Source organism: Hemitrygon akajei, chromosome 3 (assembly GCF_048418815.1).
Source record: "Hemitrygon akajei chromosome 3, sHemAka1.3, whole genome shotgun sequence".
NCBI classification, from domain to species: domain Eukaryota; kingdom Metazoa; phylum Chordata; class Chondrichthyes; order Myliobatiformes; family Dasyatidae; genus Hemitrygon; species Hemitrygon akajei.
Window position 1 is genome coordinate 4908863 of NC_133126.1, and position 27568 is coordinate 4936430.

The window sequence follows — 27568 nt, forward strand, 5'->3', positions numbered from 1 at the left end:
GCTAGTGCCCATGATGGAGCTGACTGAGTTTACAACTTACTACAGCTTTTTATGATCCTGTGAAGTGGTCTCTCCATACCAGGTGGTAATATAACCACTTAGAATATGTAGGCCTGTATCTCATAGTTCTAGTTCTGTTCTTAACCCCTCTCCTGATCATTTATTTCCATTCACTTACAGTATCTTCATCACCCACCACCACTTCTGTCGATCAGTTCCACCACAGAAATTCTCTTCAGTCCTCCCACTTCTCCGAAACCGAAAACATCAGCTCACAGCAACACACAGAAAATGCTGGAGGAACTCAGCAGGCCGAGCAGCATCTGTGGAAAAGAGTCCAGTTAGTGTTTCCAACTGAGACCCTTTACCAGTCATGCTTAAGTGTCTCGGCCCGAAACTATTACCGCACTTTTTCCCATCGACGCTGTCCGGCCTGCTGAGTTCCTCCAGCATTTTCTGTGTGTTGTTTGGATTTCCAGCATCTGCAGATTTTCTCTTGTCTTTAACATATGTGATTGCTAACCTTTCCTTGTATTGATAACAGGGCATTGATCTGAGTCATTAACTCCGTCCTTCTCTCCGGAGATGCTGCCTGAACTTCGAAGAATATATTCCAACTGGCAACCCACTCATGTCAAATACAAAATTACTGAGTTTACTGTCAGGTGCAGAGGGTGACAGGTCACAGTTAAAGTAGAAATCAGATTTTTTTTTCTAAAGTTCAGTGCGCAGAGGATTGCACCCAATACAAAGTTCAAAGTACGTATACTATACAGTCTCGAGATTCCCCTCCTTACAGGCAGCCACAGAGAAACTCAATAGAACCCATTAAAGGAGACCGTCAAACACCCAATGTACACAAAAAAACAAATCGTGCAAATCACAAAAAAAATTAAATAACATTCAGAACTAAAGTTCATAAAAGAGAGTTCATAGCCACGAAGCCCATCCAGGAGTCCATTAGTTACAGGCCACAGCCTCGGTTCAGAGCAGAAACGAGTGTAAACGTCATCGGGCTGTGAGCTGAACACCCGTCAACTCTATTCTCTGGCTCCAACATCCTATGCTTAAATCGGCCAAGCACTGGCTCGTTCCTCACTCTCGGGCCAGCCCCTGCCTCACCTCAGATTGGCCACTTCAATTCAGCTCCAAGCCAGCAATATTGTGTGTTAATTGGCTGTGACTCTGTGACCTCCCCAGTGATCATCCTCCAAATCCTTCCTGAGCCTACCCACCTTCAAAAAGCAGGCAAACCTAGTGCCAGCCTCCTTTCCTCGCTGATCAGCTGGCTATGTCTTTCTTCCTCTGATTCAACGGTGAACCTGATCTGGTGGATTCAGCAAAGTCTGACTGAACTTTGAAGGATGAACAAATATCAAACCGGCTAGTTCCTAACAGTTATTGATGGCAAGATTCATCCGATGTATGTTGTGTTCTTTTGATTAAATTTAAATGAACAAAATCAGCGCACACACCTAGTGCAGTTAATGGACCACCTTCATACAATGTCTATACAATATAATGCCTAGTGCCTTCATACAGTGCTCTGGATGATTGCATCTTTCAATTCCTCATTTTCATTGTACCATTCAAGATGATTCGATACCTTTAAATTTCTCAAAGTTACTAACTTGGAGTAGTGAAACCGTTTCATTTTCACTCCCAGCCATTTCTACCATCTCCAAGCCCGAATGTTTGAAACTGCTGTGAGCAAAACAGTTGTCTTACTGCTAATTGTCTTACTGCTCATTTCTCGCCAACTATCAGTGACAAAAATCACTGCTTTTGAACACAAACACATGCAACCGACACTGTTTAAAACTGTTCGCTCTAAGCAGAGTATAGCGTGAAACAGCTACACAAGCACACGCGACTGACGCTAGTTTGAAACAGTCTTTTGTCCCAATTAAGCGGTGTAGTATCCCAAATAAATAAAAGGCAAGTTTCTCAATTAGTTTTTGTTCTTTTCATACATACAGTACATGTTGAGAAGGAATTTAGCCTATAAATATAAATCACCAACTATCTCTTTGGCCAAGTATCTTGTTTTGAACAGGACGTGATTCATCTCAATGTGCACGATCTATTGGTAATGCAGCCTCTGATATTTGTGCATTGACAGGCTGAAAGCTACACATTTTTGATGGATTAGGAAACTGAAGAAGCATGTCAGGACTGGGTAAGAAGGTTTATTTGTTGCTTCAAGGAAAGAGTAAAGGAAACAAAAGATTAAAGGAGAAGAGCAGCTTATTTGACTTTATTATCTGTAAAACTGTGTTATACTTTGACAACCCAGCATTTAAAAATGTGACAACTTTCTCATCTTCCAGAATCAGGCTTTCATACCACATTTGGTTTAATTTTATTTAGCGATACAGGGTGGCATAGGCCCTGCGTCGCACCACCTAGCAACTCACCGATTTAACCCCAGCCTAATCATGGGACAATTTATAATGACCAATTAAACTACTAACCCGTACACCTTTGAACTGTGGGAAGAAACTGGAGCTCCCAGAGGAAAAACATGCACTCCTGGGAAGGCAGTACAATTTTTTATTTTTTTTATTTTTTTATTTATTTATTTATTTTTTTATTTTTTTTTTACAAAGGATGCTGGAACTGAACTCTGAACTTGCTGTAATAGTGTGACGCTAACCGCTAAGCTGCTGGGGAAGTTCACGTGTGTTCTGTCTAACCACTCTGTAGCCAGATCCAATTTCAGGAGAATTTCCAAGTGCAGATTAAAAGCCACTATATTCACAGGCACATTCTAAACTTAAAACTGGTTTGATGGCTACACTCCACTCAATTCACTCTACACACAAAGTGTTTAACTAGATTGTCTATAGACAGAGGTGAAAGGTTTTTTTAATTCAAATGTCGCACCACTGAGACATCCTCTATGATTGTTTTCTTTAAAAATCAACATGATTTTTTTAATTGTTCATCCATCGGTTTAGTCCCTCCTCTCTTCCCCAAAAAACATGTAAACCTGAAACACCCCTCTCCACACGGCTGATAAACCCAAAGGAACAGTGGAGACTAATACAATTTGGCACCAGCAGTATTACAGGAGTTACCAATCAGTGTGGAACTCAATATAGAACTGCCTTAGGGACTCCAGTTCTGGAACTTTCCTTGGGGCTTAATCCTGAAACCTTCCCCATGAGTGGGTACAGCCACTAGGCAGCAGGCGTTTGGGATCAGAGTTTTCTTTCTCCTAGATGAGCTGCCAACCACGGCTGACAAGCCCATCTGCCTGAGGCAACTGGTTTTAAGGCACCAGTATCATGTCTTTACCCCTTCTGTCAGCACAAAAAGTTGAGCTGGGCATAATAGCTAAACCACTCATGAAGGCCAGGAACAGGGCTTAGTTGTCGGAGGCTATTTGAGATGGTTCAAAGGAGGCTCACGAAAACGATTCTGGGATTGAAAGGCTTGCCATATGAGGCTCATTTGATAGCTCTGGGCCTCTACTCACCGGAATTCAGAAGAATGAGGGGTGACCTCATTGAAATCCATTAAAAATGATGAAAGGCCTTGACAGAGTAGATGTGGAAAGGATGTTTCCTTTGGTAGGGGAGTCTAAGACTGGAGGACACAGCCTCAGAATAGAGGGACATCCATTTAGAAAGGAGATGAAGAGTAATTTCTTTAGCTGAAGAGTGGTGTATTTATGGAATTTGTTGCCATAGACAGCTGTGGCAGCCAAGCCACTGGGTATAATTAAGGCAGAGTTACATAGATTCTCGATTGGTCAGGGGATGAAGGGATATGAGTAGGAGGCTGGAATTGGAGCTGAGAGGGAAAATGGATCAGCCATGATGATCAATTGGCCAAACGGCCTAACTCTGCATCTACATCTAATGGACGCATTTGGGAGCATTTCACAGATAATTGGAGCTTATCCTCACCACCACCCCTATTATAACATTTAGGAACCAAAAATACTTTTATAATAATGGTAAAACATCATAATACAAAAACTGAACCCAAAATCAATCTGTGCATGATTTTCAATAAAGCAAGATATCAAAAACCCAGAATACATAACAGTTCTTTTTAAGATCCTTCAGCATTTTGAAATCATTTTCTAATTAAAACTCTACTCTGGACAACAAGAGAACATTTTAGTAAGAGAGCTGGATTCTCTAGTGCAATTTAGCCCAAAAACTTACCCTATAATTTCAACTGCATCACTTAAGTATGGATCAACTATTAAATCATCTGCGATCTCCCACTGTCCATCTGCAGCAATAATACCAACATCTTTTACACCAACTTTATCCAGTAACTGGTGCAGAACCTTGGCAATAGATAAAGATGAACATCAATGGATGAAAAATGGAATAGTAATGAATAAAACCCCTGAAAACTATCTTTAATAAGGCCTGATGCATGGGCAGACCGTGGGAAGGGACAAAACTTCAAAATTTAGTTCAAGGCAGAGAGGATCATTGGGATCCCTTACACACAAAGATAGCTATCAGGAGCGCTGTGTAAATAGAGCCCTTAGCGTTGTTATTGATTTCTCCCATCCATCAACAATCTATAACCCTTACCACCAGGCAGGAGGTACCGTAGCATCAGGACCAAAAGTGTTAGGATGAAGAACATCTTGTTCCCCCAGACAGTGAGACTACGGAACTCCCTGCCACCACGCAGGTCTCATCACTTACGAAGTGCCAGTAGTGTTATACGTTTACTTTTTGACTTGTGTTGTAAATACACCTCATTATTTGTTAATTTATTTGTAGTAATATTACTTATCTGTTGTGTGTCCGAGTGTCTGCCTGTCTATTTGTGAGTTATATGTACTGTGTTGTGCACCCTGGTCCAGAGGAATGTCGTTTCATTTGTCAGTATACACGTGTATGATTGAATGACAATAAACTTGAAGGGACATCATCACAGATAGAGGGCAAAAGAAAACCAGGGCTACTTAGGAAGAAGGAATTAAGTCACACAAGGAAAAAAAAATTGTAGGATGGATGATGCGAAAGGAAGGACTTCCACAACTCTGACATACGGGAAAAACAAAGATTTTAATGATCATTTTTATTAATGCAACAAAGATGAAGGTAAACCAATATTTAAACTTAGAAAGAACAAGGGGCATATCAGCCAAAAGTTACCATAGCAAGTGTGGTAAGAGGAATGAAGGGTTATGGGGAAAAGGCAGGTAGGTGGAGATGAGTCCATGGCCAGATCAGCCATGATCTTACTGAATGGCGGAGCAGGCTCGACGGGCCGGATGGCCGACTCCTACTTCTTATGCTCCCTGTTCTTATGGAGCTGTTGATAAGAATTGCCACACCTTATCTGTTGCCAGCTACCATTCTATAGCTTGGCAATTTGCCCAACATGCCCTGTGTTCTCAGCAGATGCTGGAAATCCAAAGCAACACATTTTTAAAGCAGTTGCAATTTATAAAAAGGTATCAGTGGACAGTTTGTCTCCAGAGATGAAGAGAGAGAGATTGAGAAAAGGGAGGGAGGTGTCAGAAATGGACCAAGTGAATTCGACAATAGGATGGAAGATGGAGACAAAGTTAATGAATACGATGAGCTCAGCACCAGTGCAGGAAGCAGCAGCAATGCAGTCATCGATGCAGCGCAGGAAGAGTACAATTTCCATAGATACTGCCTGACCTGCTGAGATCTTTCAACATGTCCTGTTGCCTTGACAGGACGAATGCAATCCAGGTAATTACTCTTTGTTACATCCACTCTCCCCCTCATAATCTGCTATTTTTCACATTGACTGAGCTGTCACATTGGTAATGGATTGGAGTCACTAGTTGGCCATGAATCTTTCCTTTTCCAAAGGATGTCAGTGCATGATTATCCTCATCTATTAGTTTCCTTCTTCAGCCCATTACCTCTTCGCCCCATCACCTTCCAGCTTCTTACCTCATCCCCTCTCCTCCACCTTCCCCCTACCTCATCTCACCTGTCCCTCCTTTGCTTCACTCCTTATTCTGGATTTGTCCCCCTTCCTTTCAAGTCCAGATGAAGGGTCTCAGCTGAAACATCAAAAATTCCCCTCCACGGATGCTGCCCGAGTTCCTCCAACCTTTTGTGTGAGCTACTAAAGACTTCCAGCATCTGCAGGAAATCTTGTGTTAATTAAATACCTTTTTGTTCTTTTTAAAAACCAGAATTTATAAGACCATAAGATGCAGGAACAGGACTAGTCCATACAGCCCATTGAGTTTGCACTAATATTTTCATTTTCATGCCTTCTCCCTGTAACCTTTGACATCCTAACCAAGAACCTACCTACCTCCACTTTAAACATATTCAATGACTTGCCCTCCACAGCTGCCTGTGGCAATAAATTCCAGAGATTATCTACCCTCTGCCTAAAGAAATTCCTCCTCATCTCTGTTCTAAATGGACGTCTCTCTAATGTGAAGCTGTGCCCTCTAGTCCTAAACTCACCCACTATAGGAAACATCACCCCCATATTACTCTATCTAGGCCTTTCAATATTTGATACATATTAACGAGGTCACACCTCATTCTTCTAAACTCCAGTAGTACGGTCCTAGAGCCATCAAATGCTCCTCATGCATTAGACCCTTCATTTCTGGAATCATTCTCGTCAAACACCTCTGGAAACTCTCCAATGCCAGCACAGCTTTTCATAAATAACAGGCTCAAAACTGCTCGTAACTTTCCAATGCCTTATGAAGTATCCTTGCTCTTATATCTCAGTCCTCTCGAAATGAATACTATCATATTTGCATTCCTTACCACTCAACCTGCAAGTTAAACTTTGCAGCTCTGCTTCTTGAATTTTCTCCACTTAGAAAATAGACTTCATCTTTGTATCATGCACTTCCCTACACAAAATTCCATTTGCCACTTCTTTGCCCATTGTCCAAGTCCTTCTGTAGCCTCTCTACTTCTTCAAAACTACCTGCCCCTCCATCTATCTTCATATCATCTGCAAACGTTGCCACAAAGCCAAATCCATGATTCGAATCACCGATACACAACGTAAAAAGAATCAGTCCCACCACAGACCCCTGTGGAACACCACTAGTCACCAGCAGCCAGTCAGAAAAGGCTCCCCTTATTCCCACTCTTTGCCTCGTGCCAACTAGCCATTGCTTTATACATGCCAGATTCTTTCCTGTAATACCATGGGCTCGTAACTTGTTAAGCAGCATCACATGTGACACCATATCACAGGCCTTCTGAAAATCCAAGTACACATCAACTGATTCTCCTGTTGTCCATCCTGCTTGTTATTTCTTCAAAAAAATCTAAGAGATTTGTCAGACAAGATTTTTTCCTTGAGGAAACCATGCTCACTACAGCCCATTTTATCATGTGCCTCCAAGTTCCCTGAGACCTCATCATTAATAATGAATGTCAACATCTTCCCAACCATTGAGGTCAGACTTTTTGGCCTATAGATTCCTTTCTTCTGCCTCTCGCCTTTCTTCAAGAGTGGAGTAACATTTACAGTTTTCCACTCTTCTGGAACCATACCCAAATCCAGTGATTCTGTAAAGATCATTACTAATGCCTCCACAATCTTTTCAGCCAACTTTTCCAGAACTCTGGGGTGTACACCATATGGTCAACATGTGACTTGCCTACCTTTAGACCCTTTCCTTTTCCCAAAGAACTTCCCCCTAGTAATTGTAACTTCATACACCTCATGACCCGATATCTGGAACTTCCACCAAACTGTTAGTGTCTTCAACAGTGAAGGCCGATGGAAAACACTTATTCAGTTAATCTGCCATTTTCTTGTCTCCCATTACTACCTCTCCAGTATTGTTCTATAGCAGTTTGTTATCAACTCTCATCTCTCTTTTACACTTTATAAATCTGAAGAAACTTTCAGTATTCTCTTTAATATTATCAGCTAGCTTACATTTGTATTCCATCTTTGGTTTTTCATGACTTTTTTAGTTGCCTTCAGTTGGTTATTAAAAAGCTTCCTAAACCTCTAACTAGCTGCTCATTTTTGCTCTATTATATGCCCTCTTTTTGGCTTTTATATTGCCTTTGACTTCTCTTGCTGGATATCCCCTAGTAGGCTCAACTATGAGTTGCACTAAAAAAAAACCATCTCGTAGGCATTCGAGAAATTCTCCTTGGAATCTAGCACCAACCTGATTTTCCCCCAGTCTGCGTTTGAAATCCCCCATCACTATAGTAACACTGCCCTTTTGGCATGCATTTTCTATGCCACATTGTAAATTGTAGACCACATCCTTACTATTGTTTGGGGGTCTGTATACAACTTCCATCAGCGTCATTTTACCCTTGCAGTTCTTTAGCTTCATCCACAATGATTCAACACTCTCTGGCCCTATGTCACCTCCTTCTAATTATTTGATTTCATTTTTCAGAGCCATACCCCCCACCCCCCACCCCCCCACCTTCCTGTCTATCCTTCCAATACAAATGTTCATCCTTGGACATTAAGCTCCCAGCTATAATCTTCTTTCAGCCACGATACAGTGATGCCTATATCATACATTCCAATCAGTAACTATGCTGCAAGTTTATTTACCTTACTCTCTGTACTGCACGCATTCAGTTATAACACTTTCAGTCCTGTAGTCACCCTTTTCAATTTTGTCCACCTTTTACATTGCAGCTCATCCTGTTGATTGCAATTTTGCCCTATCATCAGCCTCTCCTTGCTGGGAATCTCACTACACATTCCCTCTGTTTGTGACCAACTTCATCTTCAGCACCATCACCCTGGTTCCCATTTCCCTGCCAAATTAGTTTAAACCATCACAAACAACTGTAGCTACCTGCCTGCAAGGAGATTGTGGACTCCCTTGGGTTCAGGTATAACCCGTCCCTTTAGTACCTTCCCCAGAAGAGATCCCTACAATCCATAAATCTGAACCCCTGCCCCCTGCACCAGTTCCTCAGCCATACATTCACCTGCCAAATCATCCCACTCTTACCCTCACTGGCATGTGGCACAGGCAGCAATCCAGAGATTACTACCCCGGAGCTCCTGTTGCTCAGCTTTCTACCTAGCTTCCTAAAATCTCTCCTCAAATCCTCCTTACTTTGTCTACCTTTGCATTGGTGCCAATATGTACCAAGACCTCTGGCTGTTCACCCTTATCCTTGAGAATGCCATGGACACGATCCGAGGCATCCCTGATCCTGGCACCAGGGAGGCAACTTACCATCCGGCTGTCTCTATCATGCCCACAGAACCTCACCTCTGTTCCTCTGACTAGGGAATCTCCTATCAACACTGTAGTCGTCTTTGCCTCTCTGGTCTTCTGAGCCACAGCACTAGGTTCAGTGCCAGAGATGTGGTCACAGTGGCTCCCCACTGGTTGGTTGTCTCCCTCAATAGTGTCTAAAGTTGCATACTTATGATTGAGGGGAACGGCCACAGGTGTACTCTGCACTGGCTGTGCATTTCCCTCTTTCCCCGGACAGCCACCTTGTTACCAGTCTCTTGCAATGTAGTGGTGACTATCTCCCCGTACCTCCTGTCTAACATCTCCTCATTCTCCCGTATGAGTTGAAGTTCATCGAGCTGCAGCTCTAGTTCTTCAATACATTCTCCCAGGAGCTGCACCTGGTGCAGATGTGTTCATCCAGGAGACTGGCGGTCTCCAAGACTTCCCACATCCCACACACAGTATAAAACACTGCCCCTGGAGCCACTCTCACTAAAGTAACTGTGCCATAACAGACAAGGAATGAATAAGTAAGAACAGAAAGAGAGAAACCCAACAAATCCTTAAACTCGCCCAAGCCCGATGAGCCAAAACCACTCTAAACAGTGACACGCTCATAAGAATGGCTGCTCTGCCTGCACCTGCGTTACTTTATTCCCCTCTCTAATGAATCACTCTCGCTGTTTGGTCACTCCTCAACTCCGAGAATCTGCCGCAAAGCTCTGCCTTTAAAATCTCCATCAGTTTCCTCACACCCTTTATTACCCTGACTAATCAGGAACCCATCTACCTCCTCTTTAAATACAACCAATGACCTGGCTTCCACAGTCATCTGTGACAAGGAATTCCACAGATTCAACACTTTCAGGCTAAAGAAATTCCTTCTCATCTCAGTTCTAAGGCAATGTCGTTCTGTTCTGAGGCTGTGCCCTCTGGTCCTAGACTCTCTCACTATAGGAAACATCCTCTCCACATCCACTCTATGTAGGACTTTCAGCATTTGATAGATTTCATTGAGACCCCCTCTCATTCTTCTAAACTCCAATGAGTACTGGCCCAGAGCCATCAAACACTCCTCATACATTAACCCTTTCATTCCCAAAATCATTCTCGTGAACCAACTCTGGATCTTGAATGACATCAAATTATAGCAAATCAGTGTATTCAGGTCAAAGAAAATCCACTTTCCTCTCTCTTCACACTTAAAAGCATTGTTGACTATAAACTCTATGTTGAACTGTGTGTATTTCAGCTCTGTAGAGAATGAATGCAGAGGCAAAGTACAACAGGGATGTTATTATACGGGCAGTTCACTGGGTTTGAAATTTCAGGCACATATCTTTCCAAATGAATGAAACTTCTTCTCATACAATTCAATGAAGCAAAAATTAACATTGGAATACATAATGCACACTTCTGTAATACCTGACTTCAACAAAAGCCTGAGGAACATGTTAAAGATGAAGCAGGAACAACAGCATCAAGAGCTCTTATAATTTCCCGAAGGAAACTGAATGAAGGTACATTCAGTAGCCACTTTATTATGTATACCTGCTCGTTAATGCAAATACCTAATTAGACAATCATGTGGCAGCAACTCAATGCATGAAAGCATGCAGACATGGTCAACAGATTCAGTTGTTGTTCAGAACAAACACCAGAATGGGGAGGAAGTGTGATCAAAGGGACTTTGACCATGGAATGATTGCTGGTGCCAGATGGGGTGGTTTAAGAATCTCAGAAACTCCTGATCTTCTCCAGGGATTTTTACACACAAGTCTCTATTGTTTATAGAGAACAGTGCAAAAAGCAAAAAAAAAAAATCCAGAGAGCAGCAGTTCTGTGGGCAAAAACACCTTGTTGATGAGAGAGGTCAGTGGAGAATGGCCAGACTGGCTCGAGCTGACATGAAGGTGACAGTAACTCAAAGAACCACGTGTTACAACAGTGGTGTGCAGGACAGTGTCTTTGAATACACAACACATCGAACCTTGAAGTTATGGGTAACTGCAACAGAACAGCATGAACATGTTTTTGAAGACCACGCGTGTAGACTCAGCGGCCACTTTATTAAGTAAAGGAAAAAGTGAGTATAGTGCTGGACTTAATTTTAATGTCATCACATTGCACCATCCTAAAATATAGAGTTATTAATTTTACATAATTATTTTAAAGATTCTGCTTATTTATAAACACTACCATTTTAATGTTTTATCATACTGACGTTGCACAAACTCTTTTTGCAGAAAACCTTATGTTCTTGCCTCACCATATAATAAAATCATTCAAAAATATTTACCATGTAAATTTAAATCCCTGCACTTGGTTTTTAAAAATTTGTTACAAATAAAAATTAAATTGGAAATATGTTCAAAATATTTCTCAACAGAAGTTATTCTTGGAAGGCCCTCCCCAACTCTCCCTGGTACTTTAATTTCCTCCCATACGTACAAGATGTGCTAGTAGTGTAGCTGATGGCATGGGAAGTCAAGGTGAGCTGCTGGATCTGACGTTGCTTCCTATGGTGGGGGAGTCCAGGACCAGAGGACACAGCCTCAGAATAGAGGGGCGCCCATTTAGAACAGAGCTGAGGAGTAATTTCTTTCGCCAGAGGGTGGTCAATTCATGGATTTCATTGCCACATACGGCTGTAGAGGCTGAGTCATTGGGTATATTTAAATCTTGATTAGTCAGGTAGTCAACGCTTACGGAAAGTAGGCAGCAGAATGGGACCGAGAGAGAAATGGATCAGCCATGATGGAATGGCGGAACAGACATTGGACAGAATGGCCTAATTCTGCACCTGTGTCTTTTTTGGGAGAGAACAGGTTACAAGACAATACGTGGGAGAATGGGACTGACAGCCAAATGGCTCAATGGGCTTCTGTGTTATAAGAAAATAGGAGACAAAATATGTGAAACATACCATGATGTACTTCTTGTTAAAGTGTCTCTCATTCCAAATCTAGGAGAGAAACATAAATGAATCTGATTATGCACAAAATATATATCTTTAAATAGATTAGTGCCAACTCTACCAGCAACATTAATTTTGTTGCCAATTATTTACCATTAGAAACAAAACTTAATCTATGAATATTTACAATTATGAACACTAAATTACTTTCCTTCCATGAGTAGGATTTGAGAAATGAAATACAAATCTGAATTATAGGGCTATTTAACAACAAAAAAAAACACATTTTAGCACACTATTTATTCCAGATTCAGCATTGACACCAATATTCAACATAAAGACCAAAAAACCGCAGCTAATTTATGGGCAAAATACCCATGAACACAACCTCACTATTTTTCCTCTCTTTCTGCATGACTTATTTTTCATATTTATGTGCAATTTATAATTTTTATTATGTATTCCAATGTACTTGTACAAGCTATGTATCCGTCTGTATTGTATTTTGTGCCGCATGTTTATTATGGGTAATTTTTCACGTGGGTTGGGCATGGTAGAAGCAAACAGTATAGTTACGAAGTCACACTCTGTCTTGGGTCAGTTTTGTCCAGGTAGAGCCAGGGTGTAAGCCATGTGCTGATTTTTTGGGTGACCATTTAAATACGTTTAAAACGCTTAGTACCACTAGCGTCATTATTTTGTTATATCGCTAGTTTTAGTTTAATTAGTTTTTTAAAAAATCATAACTAGATTGTCCATCTTTGCTGGATTCTTAAAAAGTATCAAACATATTCTTTGAACTTTGGAACGTCATTAAATTTGAGTGCATCAAATCATACAGTGTCAACGCCCTTGCCCCGACCGTGCTAGTCTTTGGTTTGTTTGCAGTACCACCACAGAACAACAAATTTCACGATATATGCTAGTGACATTAACCCTGATTCTGACCAGAGACTCAAGCATCTGAATGGCCCATCCCTACTGCTTCTTGTTTTGAAACTGCACGGTAAAGAGAGGAATCATTTGGTAAATTTACTTGTGTTTTCCCTGAAGGATCTGTGCACACTCGTGACATGCACCCGAGATTTTCCTCAAACTCAACAAATAAATTTTTGTATCCAATTGCATTCTAAGTTCACATTGAAGTTGATTTCACAAACCTTTCTTGTTGTGTGTTCTGGATTACATATGAGTTTTGTAAAAATAAAAACTTAAAATCACCTTTCTAATGATTCTGCCAATTAACTTACACCGATGAATTCCAATACTGGCTTACTTGCCAGAGGAAACTGTTTCTCACCAGCTTGGGTGTAACTGTTAATCGGTTTAGCATACCAGCTCAAACTTGTGTTCATCTTCAGTCTCAAGTACTACATTAATTGCCTTGTCAACTTGCCTGGCCACCTTCAAGAATTAGTGTGTAAGGAAATTCCCTCAAAGACTACTTCTCATTAAAAAGTGTGATTTAGATTACATCAACTCCCTATGTTACTTCACTTGAATGGGTACAATTTTACAGAAAGCTACTGCTTGCTAATGTTTGCTCATATCTTGTTCAGTCTTTGCTTTGACTCTTAGTTCTGTATCATTCCTGTATCGAGGACTCCTCCCTCGGAGTGTCAGACACCCTGAGCCAATAGGCTGGTCCTGGACTTATTTCCACTTGGCATGATTTACATTGTTATTTAATTATTTATGGTTTTATATTGCTATATTTCTTGGTTGGTGCGACTGTAACAAAACCCAATTTCCCTTGGGATCAATAAAGTATGTCTGTCTGTCTGTTCAGGAGTTTAGAAGAATGGGGGGTGGGGGGGGGGTCTCATTGAAACCTATCGACTATTGAAAGGGCTACATAGAATGGATGTCGAGAGAATGTTTCCAACATTCCAGAATGTTCCTGGTCTAGGACCAGAGGACACAGCCTCAGAATACTGGGACATCCATTTACAACAGAGAAGATGAGGAATTTCTTTAGCTAGAGGGTGGTGAATCTGTGGAATTCATTCCTACAGACAGCTGTGGAGGACAAGTGATTGAGTATACTTAAAGTGGAAGTTGACAGGTTCTCGATTAGTAAGGGTGTCAAAGGTTATGGGAGAAGGCAGGAGAATGGGCAATAAATTAGCCATGATGGAATGGCAGGGCAAAGTCAAAGGGCCGAATGGCCTAACCTGTTCCTTTATCTTATGGTCTTCAAAATTTGTATTTAACATGACAAACAATTGTCCTTGTATTAACCCCTGGGAGATCTCACTGCATAACTGTCTCTGAGGAGAGGGAACAGAGAACATGCATTCATTGCTGCTGTTCCCCATTACTCGGAATTGCTTTAGGCAAAACATGTTTCAAGTGCCCCTTTGCTGCCTCTTACTGTCATTTTCTGATCAGTGGTATTTTATCAGATGCGTTTGAAAGGGACATAAATGTTTACTAGACTGACTAATGTGAATAAAATACAACTCTAAACACTCCTACATTTGCATTTGATTTGGCACTAAAGTTGGTAGTCACTAATCTATTCTAAATCTCTTGGATAATTGTTATGAATTTAAATGGACAGCTGAGAAAAAAAACAGCCTTCAGTTTATTTTCTTTTCCTCAGATCAAAAGATACAGGAGCAGAATTAGGCCATTTGGCCCAGAGTCTGCTCCACCATTTCATCATGGCTGATTCATTCTCGCTCTCAGCCCCAATCTCCTGCCTTCTCCCCGTATCCCTTCATGCCCTGACCAATCAAGAATCTATCAACCTCTGTCTTATACATACATAAAGACTTGGCCTCCACAGTTGCCAGTAGCAATGAATTCCTGACGAAGGGTCTCGGCCCGAAACGTCGACAGCGCTTCTCCCTATAGATGCTGCCTGGCCTGCTGTGTTCCACCAGCATTTTGAGTGTGTTGTAATTATTTAAGTTGCTAATTAATGATAGGTTTAAAGATAATTAAATATAGGTTTAAAAAATGTTCTATCCTATGTTCCTCCCTCTGCTTTTTTTATACTTTGTACTTAGAGATAGAGTGTGGGCCAGGCCCTTCGGCCCGACGAGCTGCACCACCCAGCAAGCCACCGATCTTAACCCGAGAATATAACGTTAGTAATCCACTATCCGACTGAATGGGGAAATTCAACCTATTTAACACGGGTCAATTTACAATGACCAATTAATCTACTAAACGGACATCTTTGGACTGTGGGAGGAAACCCACTTGATTACAGGGAAAACATACAATTTCCTTACAGATGGAGCTGGAATTGAACTCCGAACTCCAGAACACCCTGAGCTGTAACAGCATCGCACTACACATGATGCTGTCGTGGCACCTTTAGTTATTCAGATTCAACATGCGGTATAAATTACCATTCTACAATGTTACCATAAACAACAAGTATGTTTTACTTTACTAACCCCAACATAGTCAATATCAAGATTATGATAGTATTTAGCACCACGAATCCACGAAGAAATATAATAGGCTGTTCTGTGTGGGTAAGAGTAAGGCGACATCTCTCCATAACCAATCCAAGCAGGAAAGGCCCAGGGTAACCCTGAGAAATAAATAAAGGATTCACTTAAAAAGCAAACTACAATTAGAACAATATTAAAATGGTTTTATGTTTAGATTTCAAGTCCATCATCACCAGGACAACACTCCAGCTCCAAAGCTACACCCCGGTAGCTATCCAGCTCCCCAACAGAACTCACTCAGCTGTGATACCCTGACTGAACCAAACAACATCTGTTAGATGGTCTTTCCTGCTCTCCTTGCTCTGTTGAGAATTATTAAATCCGCTCATATTATTCACATTTAAGCTTGATTATTGATGTTTACACATGTGACCGTTCTGCTAATTGTTGATTGCTCATGGCTCTTCGGTTGCTATTGTGTTGTCAGTTCTGGTATTGTCCTGTGTTTGGCATCAAACCACAATCAATTCTGGTATGTTTCACATACTGATAAATTGATTCTGATTCTCTTGAATTGTGGAGATGCTAGATTTCCTGGGGAATTTAGAAGGTTTTGAAATACCTCCCTTCAGTAACATTTTCTTCTTGATTGGAATTACTTTGCTGTAGTCTACCTTACGGTTAATATACAAACTATTCATCTAGCGTGCTTGGGACTTGAGTGGAGCTGGATTATCAGAGTTCCAGACTCCTACACACTTTATCATTTCTTCTTTAGATGTGACATAGTAGTCTCATAAATTTTCTAGTGCACTTAGTAGGTTTGAGTGTAGCAGGGTCAGCTATGACCTTGGTGTGTTGACAGGAGCACAGAAACAGCAACAAGGTTCAGGTCACCTATTGCAGCTGCCCAGGAGAGGAGACGCTGGAGGAGGTGTGGGAGAAAGCAGAGGTCTCTGTGTGCACACTGGAATCCATACTGGGTTAGGGGCTGCTGCCTCCAGTGTTTGCTCGCTGGAAGACAACATTCTACACACCATCAATCTACAGGCCATGCCACCCAAGGGGTATATTTATTTTTGTGATTGTATGTTTTTCTGCTATTGTAACTGTGAACTATGAGTACTGTGTTTTGCACCTTTGGCCCCAGAAGAACCCCGTTTCACTTGGCCGTATTCATGGGTATGGCTGAATGATAATTAAACTTGAATCTGAACTTAGTGAACCAAAGTTGAACGAACTCATGGCACAATGAGAGATTAGTGGGTATAGCGTTGTGGGCATCACTGGGTCGTGGCTGAAAGAAGGCCACCGTTGAGAGAATAATATCAAAGGATATACTTTTTATTGAAAGTACAGGCAGGAAGGCACAGGCAGTGGTGGGGCTGTGTTGGTAAGAGATGGAATTACATTTTTAGAAAGAGGTGACATAGGGTTAGAAAATGTCGAATCTTTGTGGGTGGAGTTAAGAAATTGCAAGGGCTAAAAAATACACTATGGGAATCATATACAAGCCTCCAGATAGTAGCCAAGATGTGGGGCTGAGATTGCAAAGGGAGCAGGAAAAAGCATGTAATAAGGGTAATGACACAATTGTAATCGGGGACTTCAATATGCAAGGGGACTGGGAAAATCAGGTTGGTGTCGGATTCCGAGAGAGGGAATTTGTTGAATGCCTACGAGATGGTTTTTTTTAAGAGCAGCTTGTGTTTGAACCTACTCGGGGTAAGGGCATCTTAGATTGAGTGTTGTGTAATAATCCAGATCTTATGAGGGAGCTTAACATACAAGAACCCTTAGGAAGCAGTGAACATAATATGATTGAATTCATACTGCAATTTGAGAAAGAGAAACACAACTCACAGGTATCAGTACCACAGTGGAATAAAGGGAATTATAGAGGCATGGGAAAGGAACTTGCCCGATGGTTTGGAGGAAGATACTGGTGGGGATGACAGCAGAGTGGAGATGTAAATTTTAAATTTCTTTTACAAGAAACTTGTAAATTTTCTCTGAACTCTTTCAATGTTATTTACATTTTTCCTACGAGTAGGTGACCAAAGCTGCTCACTGTAGTCCAAATAAAGCCTCACCAACATCTTATACAACTTCAACAAAACCTCCAAGTACTGAAAACTTTGACTTATGAAGCCAATGTGCCAAAAGCTTCCCTTACAACCTTATTTTCCGGTGACACCACTTTCAATGAATTAAGGACTTGTATTCCCAGATCCCTTTGCTCTACCACACTCCTCAGTGCCCTACTGTTCACTGTGTGGTTCCTCCCAGAGTGCAACACCTCACACTTGTTTGCATTAAATTCCATCGGCCATTTTCTCAGCTGGTCCAGATCCCATTGGAACCAGAGTCTTCTTTACAGTCCACTACATCCCAGTCTTGGTGTCATCCACAAATTTGCTGATCCAGTTAACCACATTATTATCCAGATCATTGATAAAGATGACAAGCAACAACAGACCCAGTACTGATCCCTGCGGCACAGAGGCAACCCTTTACTACCACTCTCTGGTTTCCCCAATAAAGCCAACATCTCAATCAGTTTAATACCTAATCTTAAATGCTGAGTGACTGAACCTTCTTGACTAGCCTCCCATGTGGGACTTCATCAAATGCCTTGCTAAAGTCCACTGGGACAACATCCACTGCTTTGCCTTCTTCAACTTTCCTGGTAACTTCCTCAAAACACTCTATAAGATTGGTTAGGCATTACCTACCATACACAAAGCGATGGTGACCATCCCTGTCTATCCAAATACATAGGACACTCAAAGCTGCTGTGCAGGATGACAGCGTTGTTAAGAAGGCGTATGGTGTGTTGGCATTCCTTAACTGTTGGATTGAGTTCAAGAGCCGTAAGGTAATGTAACAGCTATACAAGACCTTAGTTAGACCCCACTTGGAGTACTGTGTTCAGTTCTGGTCATGTCACTACAGGAAGAATGTGGATACTATAAACAGTGCAGAGGATATTTATAAGGGAGTTGCCTGAATTGGAGAGTATGCCTTATGAGAATAGATTGGGTGAACTTGACCTTTTCTCCTTGGTGTGATAGAGAATGAGAGGTGACCTGATAGAGGTGTACAAGATGTTGAGAGGCATTGATCATGTAGATAGCCAGAGGCATTTTCCCAGGGCTGAAATGGCTAACACGAGGGTGCATAGTTTAAGGTGCTTGGAAGTAGGTACAAGGGGGATGTCAGAGGCAAGTTTTTCACACAGAGTGGTGGGTGCGTGGAATGCACTGCCAGTGGTGGAGGCAGATACAGTAGGGTCTTTTAAGAGACTCTTAGATGGGCACATGGAGTTTAGGAAAATAGAGGGCTATGTGGTAGGGAAATTCTAGGCAGTTTCTAGAGTAGGTTATGTGGTCGGCACAACATTGGTCATCATGCAGTGTACTCTCGTGTTCTATTCATGCTCTAGAAATAAACATAGATGTTCTTAAAGTTTGTTATCATAAATGTGCCAGGAGTTGTATAAATAAAGTATTAATCACTTGAAAGAAACTTAGCTTCATATAAACTTCAAAACTCCAACTAAATCATCATTAATGCACTGAGATGGAACAGATCCCAAAATCAATACCTAATTACATTGTCTGGCTTTTAGCCACACTTGCACATAGTTATCATTTATACCTATTAATTTAATATTAGGATTCCTTTTCTTTGCTTCTTTCATCAGCCACCACTCATATCCTCGGAAATAATTGGCATCATCTTCATAGTGCATATGTGAAGGTTCTGTCCCATCTACGAAGAAAAGAAACCTCTCTCATTATCACTTCTCAATTGATTTACAAATGGATCAAGTTCATGTTTGTTGTCATTCAACCATACACATGTACCACCAAATAAAACAACATTCCTCCGGACCAAGGTGCGCGCACAGTACACATAACTCACACGTACAAAACAAGAAATCTTACCACAAGTTATAAGATGCACTGATCACACAAGTTTAAAAAGTAAACAATATAACACTACTGGTGCTTCATACGTGATGAGCTGGGTGGCGACAGGGAGTTAGGTCATCTCATGGCCTGGGGGAAGAAGCTGATTCCCATCCTAATAGTTTTTGTCCCAAGATGCAACTATGCTTCTATTAGTTGTCCTGAGCTGTGAGAGGTACAAGCACCTATCGATGGCAAACCACAGCAGACAGAATGAAAACTACTGAATACCAGTTAAATCTTGCTAACAGACCCCAGCAAAAACCACGAGAAACATGCTGAACTGAAGTTAAACAGGTAATAATGGAACACTCTTCCACTCATTCTTAGCGGTAGGGGTCAATGGAGGAGGGGTGGCAGTACTAGTCAGGGAAAATGTCACGGCAGTGGTCCGTCAGGACAGACTGGAGAACTGGACTAGTGAGGCGTTATAGGTGGAACTGAGAAAGAAGAAAGCTATGACCACACTGGTGCAGCCATATTACAGATCACAACAGTCCTAGAGATTGAGAGGAACAAATTTGTAAAGAGATCGCAGACTGTTGCAGGAAAAATAAGGTTGTGATAGTAGGTGATTTTAACTTTCCACATATTGACTGGGAATCCCAAACTGTTAAAAGGACCAGATGGAATACAGTTTGTCAAATGTGTTCAGGATAGCTTCCTTCAGCTTGGTTCTTCAATGGATATCGAGACCCTTGTTAAGAGAAAAAAAGGAGGTACATAGGAGCTATAGACAATTCGGAACAAATGAGGTGCTTATGGAGTACAAGAAATGCAAGGAAACACTTAAGAAAATCAGGAAGGCTAAAAGAAGTCATGAAGTTGCTCCAGCAGACAAGGTGAAGGAAAATCCAAAGGGAGTCTATAGAGATTTTAAGGGCAAAAGGACTGCAAGGGACAAAACTGGTCCTCTGGAAGATCAGAATGGTAACCCACGTGAGGAGCCAAATTAGATGTGGAAGGTCTTAAATGAATTCTGTATTTACTCGGGAAATGTCTATAGAAGTGAGGCAAATTGATACAGAGGTCTACAGAACTGAGGCAAAGCGGCATCAACATCTTGGACCCTGTAGAGATTAGAGGAGGAGGCGTTTTCTACCCTGAGAAAAACCAGGGTGGATGAATCCCCAGGGCCTAACAAGGTGTTCCCTCTGACCCTACGGGAGGCAAGTGCAGAAACTGCTGAGGCCTAACAGAGATATCTCCTTAGTGACAGGAAAAGTACCAGAGGATTGGAGGATGGCCAATGTTGCTCTTCTGTTTAAAAAAGGCTCTAAACAGAAACCAGGAAATTATAGGCAGGTGAATCTGACATCAGTTGTGGGAAAGCTATTGGAAGGTGTTCTAAGGGACCGGATATATGAAAATTCAAAAAGACATGGACTGATTAAGGATAGTCAGTATGGATCGGCCAATTTGCAGGTGACACCAAGACTGGCGGTGGAGTGGACACTGAGAAAGGCCATTATGGCTTGCAGAGGGACTTGCATCAGCTAGAAGATTGGGCTGAAAAGTGGCCGATGGAATTTAATGCAAACAACCAAAGTGCAACAGACAACAAACTCAGCGAGTACAGAAAGAAAAAAAAAGTAACTTTAATTTCTGATTGAAAGAAATCTTACAGAAAAGTTGGAAGCACCATTTCTTGGCAACTCTTTCGTGCAGTTGGGAAAATACAGGCACACGGGTAGCCAGAATATCATCTTAGTCAGCAAAGATCAACATTCTGTAGTTGGTCTTTAACAGAAAAAATTCTTACCTGTTGTTTGGGCATCACCTCCAATCTCAACTTTCAAGATATGCAAAGAAGCACCAAAATTTGGCTGACAATAGATAATAAATAATATTAGCAGATTGATATGATTAGGTTATAAATGCCTATAACTTGTATTTTCATTCACCATGCCATAGTCTACTTAATTGTTGGATGTTGAACACAAACAATTTATGTACAAAATATTGAAATTACAGTGTGTCATCTGCAAAGAGATAAGCAAAGTTAAACAGTCAAATAAACATTTACCATAGAATAGTGCAGCACAGGAATAGGTCCTACAGCCCACAATGCTGTGTTGAACTAATTAGTAATCAAATGGCCAACTAAACTAACCTCTTCTGCCTACACAATGTCCATATCACTTCGTTTAGGGGAAAAGGATGACACAGCAGAGGACAAAATTAGCTGCAGCAAGTTGAAAACTCAGCCAGCTAAATCACGAGCACGAGCCTCCCCAGCATCCAGGACATCTTCAAGCAGCAAAGCCTCAAAAAGGTGGCCCCCATCGTGGGAGGGAGATGGGGAAGAGAGAGGATTTATTTAAAATTAAATAGAAATTTTAAAAAGTGAAGTGGTGTTCATGGGTTCAATGTCCATTTAGGAAAAGGATGGCAGACAGAAAAAGCTGTTCCTGAATCACTGAGTGTGTGCCTTCAGGTTTCTGTACCTCCACAACGAGAAGAGGGCACGGCCTGGGTGGCGGGGGACCGTAATGATGGACAAACATTACCTTTCTGAGGCACGGTTCCTTGAAGATGTTTTAGATACTATGGAGGCTAGTATGCAAGATAGAGCTGATTAATTTAAGCGTTGTCTGCAGTTTACTTCAATCCTGTGCAGTAGGCCCCCCTCCCCATACCAGATGATAATGCAGCCAGTCAGAATGCTCTCCATGGTACATCTGTAGAAGTTTGTATTTTAGGTGAAATTCCAATTCTCTTCAAACTACTGATGAAGTATAGCCAATGTCTTGCCTTCTTTATAACTGTATCACGATGTTGAGACAAAGTTAGATCCTCAGAGATATTGACACCCAGGAACGTGAAACTGCTCCCTCTCTCCACTTCTGATCTCTGTGAGGATTCTACGTGTTCCTTTGTCTTACCCTTTTTGAAGTCCACAATGAGCTCTTTCGTCTTACAAATGCCGAGTTAAGGTTGTTGCGGCAACACCACTCAACTAGTTGGCATATCTCGCTCCTGAATCTCCTCTCATCACCATCTGAGATTCTGTCAGCAATATATCATCAGCAAATTTATAGATAGATAGATAGATAGATAGATAGATACTTTATTCATCCCCATGGGGAAATTCAACATTTTTTCCAATGTCCCATACACTTGTTGTAGCAAAAACTCCTTACATACAATACTTAACTCAGTAATAATATGATATGCATCTAAATCACTAACTCAAAAAGCATTAATAATAGCTTTAAAAAAAAGTTCTTAAGTCCTGGTATTTGAGCTATGCCTAGCCACACAGTCATGTGTATATATAGAGAGTAGAGCAGTGGGCTAAGCACACACCCCTGAGGTGCACCAGTGAAGATTGTCAGGGAGATGGAGATGTTATCGCCAATCCACACAGACTGTGGTCTTCCATTAGGAAATTGAGATTCCTGTGCAGAGGGAGGTAGCGAAGCCCATGTTCTGTAGCTTTTCAATCAGGGCTGTATAAATTACAGTGAGAATTCATAGTTTTTTTTATTATGTATTGCTTCTACAAAACAAAAAATTTCACAACATACGCCAGTGATATTAAAAATGATTCTGATTCTCACCTGGAACAAAGGCTTAGTTAATGGGGAAATGGAATTGGTCAAAGCACGTCTATTTACTCAATCTTGCAAATTAACCACATTAAGGAGAAATACACTACAGAATTGGGAAATGTGAAATAAAATCAAAACACTCAGCATGTCAGGCAGCATCTGTTAACTAAATGTTCTACTGATAAAAATTTGTTACAAAAATAACAGATTTATATAGGATTCAAAACCAAGGTATCACTACTTTCTCTATAGAACATTGAAACTAATCAAGAAAGGCAGTTCCTCTAAAACACCAACAAGAAAAACATCACCAAGTTACACACAAAGCTGCATCTATTCAGTTCACAAAATAATCAGTGAATATCAATGTAGAACTACAGTTATAATCATCAAGTGCACTAGAATGCATTTCAAACTTTAACTTTATAATCCTGCTTGAGCTCTTAGTTATTCCACTGGTCTACTAAATTTAAATAATCTCCCTCAAAAGGTAATTAACTGGCAGGTCATCTTTTTTCAACTACGCTCCTAAACTGTAGAATTCAATACCTGAAACTATAAGGGCTACAGACTCAGATGACACTTAAACATCAGCTCAAAACCTATTTGGTTAACCTTGCTCTTAACCAACATCTTTTAGTCTTTTATTTTCATGTTTGCACTTTATTCCATTGTAAAGCACTTTGAACTATATTGTATGAAAAGTGCTCTGTAAATAAGTCATTCAGATTATTACCAACACAAGAAAATCTATAGATGCTGGAAATCCAGAACATCACACACAAAATGCTGGAGGGAGGAACTCAACAGGTCAGGAAGCATCTATGGAAAAAGAGTACAGTCAACGTTTCGGGTCGAGACCCTTCATCAGGTCCTGATGAAGGGTCTCAGCTCAAAACATCAACTGTTTATTCTTTTCCACAGATGCTGCCTGACCTGCAAAGTCCCTCCAGCATTTTGTGTATTATGATTATTAAATGCTTTCTCAGCCAAAATTGCAAGCAATTCAAACAAGCAATTCACCAAGGCAAACAACAAAGCAAATTTTATTTTAATTTTTATATTTCTAATATAATGCACCTACTTATTTCTACGCCTTAGTTTCCCCCTGTACAATTAACACAATAGTTAGTTGATATTTTAATACCAGAAGCAAGAGTCCCAATGCTCAATCATTGATCAAGCAATTTTAGGCAATGACGTGAAAATGCACTCTAATGAACAATATTACCATACAGTGTTCAGCATTAAACTAATGCCGATGGCTGCCACAATATTAACTTCAATCAGGCAGTACCATATTTAATAAGAATGCAAGAAATTACGTTAAGCAAAAGGCCCCTTGTGTCAGCTCCACTATCCAGTAATATCAAGGTTACTTGACTAACTCAGGTCCAATTTCCCGGTTTCTGAGTGGCAAAAACGTTATTAATTTCAGGTTTAAATGTACCCAATAATCAGGCACCATTGATTCCTGGAGCAGACAATTCCAAAGTTTCACAATTCTTTGCAGAAAGAAATTTCTTTAAATCTATTTCCTGAGCAGTAGGGACTTCGTCTTTTTATTATTGATTTTTAAAATTATTTATTGAGATACAGCATGGAATCACCCCTTCCAGCCCGCATAGCAATTCCCCTATGCTAATCACAAAACAATTTACAATGACCAATTAACCAACCAACCGGTACATTTTTAGACTGCGGGAGGAAACCGGAGCTCCCGGAGGAAATACACACAGTTACGGGCAGCTTTCGACTGGCAAATAAGCCACACCCTCACACTGCACAAGGAGAGCATACACACTCCTTACAGGCAGCAGCAGGAATTGAGTTTGTGTGGCCTGTACTAACCACTCTGCTACCTTGAAACAATGGTATAGTTCTATAATCTCCAATGAGATAAAATAGCTTCTTAGCAATTCCACCATCAAATCCTCCCACAATCTCACTTAGTTTAATGAAATGATCTCTCATCCTTCTATTCTCTATTTACTTTGGCCAATTGGACACAACACCTCGTCATACTATAGCACATTTTGTTAAATAAGGAGAATTTAAATGCACAGAACTACAGGCATGAACACACACATCTCAAAAGGCAAGAGGGGTTATTTTACACTTCAAGCATCTTACAGAGAACTGCTCGCTCTATAGTTTTGTGTTTTTGTGAACTAGTAAACAATGATTCTCTACGTACCAGTTTGTCAATTCACACACAAAATTTTGAACTCATTGCTCTTAGCCAAGAGAGATACGTGCATGCGTCAACCCACAAGTGCAAGGCTCACAATGGTTATATTGACAGGTTGATAGGGTGGTTAAGAAGGCATGTGACATGCTTGTCTTTATTAGTCAAAGCACTGAGTCCAAAAGTCAGGAAGTTATGTTGCAGCTTTAATCTCCAGTGAGACCACGTCTGGGGTACTGCACGCAGTTCATCCTTACAGGAAGGATGTCGAGGCTCTGGAGAGAGTGTAGAGCAGGTTTACCACGATGCAGCCTGGATTAGAGGGCATGTCCCATAATGAGAGGGTTGGACAGCTTAGGTTGTTTACTCTGGCACGGCGGAGGCTGAGGCTTATAAGATTATGAGTGGCATAGATAGACAGGGAGTATCTTTGTCCCCCACAGTTGAAATGTCCGACACCAGACGCCATGCATTTAAGGTGAGATGTGGCAAGTTCAAAGGAGATATGAGGGGCAAGTTGTTTTTTTGTTTTCAGCTGTGGGTGTCTGGAATGTGCTGCCTGGGGTGGTGGTACAGGCAGATGCATGAGGGACTTTTAAGGGACGTTTAGATAGGCACATGACTGTGAGGAAAATGGAAGGATGTGGACATTGTGTAGGCAGAAGGGATTAGTTTAGTTGGCTATTTGATTACTAATTTACTTGGTTCAACACTACATTGTGGGCTGAAAGATCCGTTGCTGTGTTGTACTCTTCCATGTTCAATGTTCTAGATGAAGTCTTTTCTCTGCTGGGAAGCAACATCATGTGTGAAAGCACATTCACAACGGAATACAACGAATGAGAGCCAAGAGCTGGCACAGTGCCACTTTGGTGCCAGTCTGCCACAGCAAGTTACGGTTAGAAGACAATCTAGGCTCCAGTTTATGAACATTGTGTAGGTAGAAGAAATTAGTTTGGCTGGCCGTTTGATTATTAACACAACTGGTTTGGCAGAGCACAGTGGGCCGAAGGGCTCATTCCTGTGCTGTAACTCGTCTATTTAATTTGACACCAAATCAGAACATAATTACACCTTTATCGTACACAAACAAAAAACGTTATCCACAGAATTACCAGCTTTTCAGATAGTCCGATATTGCAAACTTCCCCATATCCTTGGTATCAATCATGAAGTGCACAAATGTATCGATTTGAACATCAATCCTACCTTGAACAAGTAGTCCAAGATCTGGCTGCGATATGGCTCTTGGTAGTTGACAAGAAGTCGGGAAGTTGCCTACAACAAAATTATTATGATTTCTTAGTCATTAACTGAAATGGAAATGGCAATGATTTGCTCGGTAGATCACTTAATTTCCAACTGATTGCAATTAGACTATCATTGCTCAATACGACAGCCCAAATTGGAAGGTGCCGGGAAGAAGACCAGAAGCTTCATGAAGGAACCCTCCCACCAGTGAAGAGGCTATGTAGCATCCACACCAGGACCACCAGACTCAAAAACAGTTACTTTCCACAAGCAGTCAGGCTTATCAACACCTCCACCCACTAACCCGCCCTTCCACATCCCTCACCCCACCACCACTAGTTTATCATTTCCTGTAAGAGTCGCCTTACGCACAGTGCCTAGTGTCACTTTATGGACATACAATGTATAAGCTATCTTATATATTTATTGTGTATTTTTATCATTGCATTCTTTATCTTATTGTGCTTTTTTAGTACTACATCAGATCCAGAGAAACAATTACTTTGAAATAAAAACACAAAATGCTGGCAGAACTCAGCAGGCCAGACAGCATCTATGGGAGGAGGTAGTGACGACGTTTCGGGCCGAAACCCTTCATCAGGAGGGTCACTACCTCCTCCCATAGATGTTGTCTGGCCTGCTGAGTTCTGCCAGCATTTTGTGTTTTTATTTATTTCCAGCATCTGCAGATTCACTCGTGTTGCCAAACAATTACTTTGTTCTCTTTTACTCTTGTGTACTGGAAATGACATTAAACAATCTTAAATCTCAAATCTTGGAGCATATTGCTATTTGTGAAGGAGAATTAAATTAATTTTATATTACGTGTTTTAAATACTAGACCCACGGTCACTACCATCTAGAAGAACAGCAGATATCTGGGAAGATCACCACTTGGAAATCCCCTCCAAGTCACTCACCATCCTGACTTGGAAACATATCACCGTTCCTTCATCGTCGCTGGGTCAAAATCGTGGAATTCCCTCCCTAACAGTACTGTGTGCAAGGACAACTAGGGATGGGCAATAAATGCTGGCTTAGCTGGCGACACCCACATCCCGTAAACAAATACATTAAAAAATCATGTAGA

The 27568-nt window shown here is 41.1% G+C and overlaps 1 protein-coding gene across 4 annotated transcripts in view; it reads right to left on the reverse strand.

Annotated features, from left to right (window-relative positions):
• galcb (galactosylceramidase b) overlaps positions 1-27568 on the reverse strand; it is a 68788-nt gene that overhangs the window by 40172 nt on the left and 1048 nt on the right. For 3 of the 4 annotated variants that reach the window (XM_073039190.1, XM_073039189.1, XM_073039186.1), the window contains 5 exons: positions 26437-26505; positions 21248-21311; positions 19172-19285; positions 15512-15651; positions 12111-12149 (listed from right to left, as the gene is read on the reverse strand). In XM_073039190.1, coding sequence (XP_072895291.1) covers positions 12111-12149; positions 15512-15651; positions 19172-19285; positions 21248-21311; positions 26437-26505 — 426 coding nt within the window. Of the gene's footprint in view, positions 1-4178; positions 4307-12110; positions 12150-15511; positions 15652-19171; positions 19286-21247; positions 21312-26436; positions 26506-27568 lie in introns of all 4 variants that reach the window. The other variant, XM_073039187.1, reaches the window with a different exon arrangement.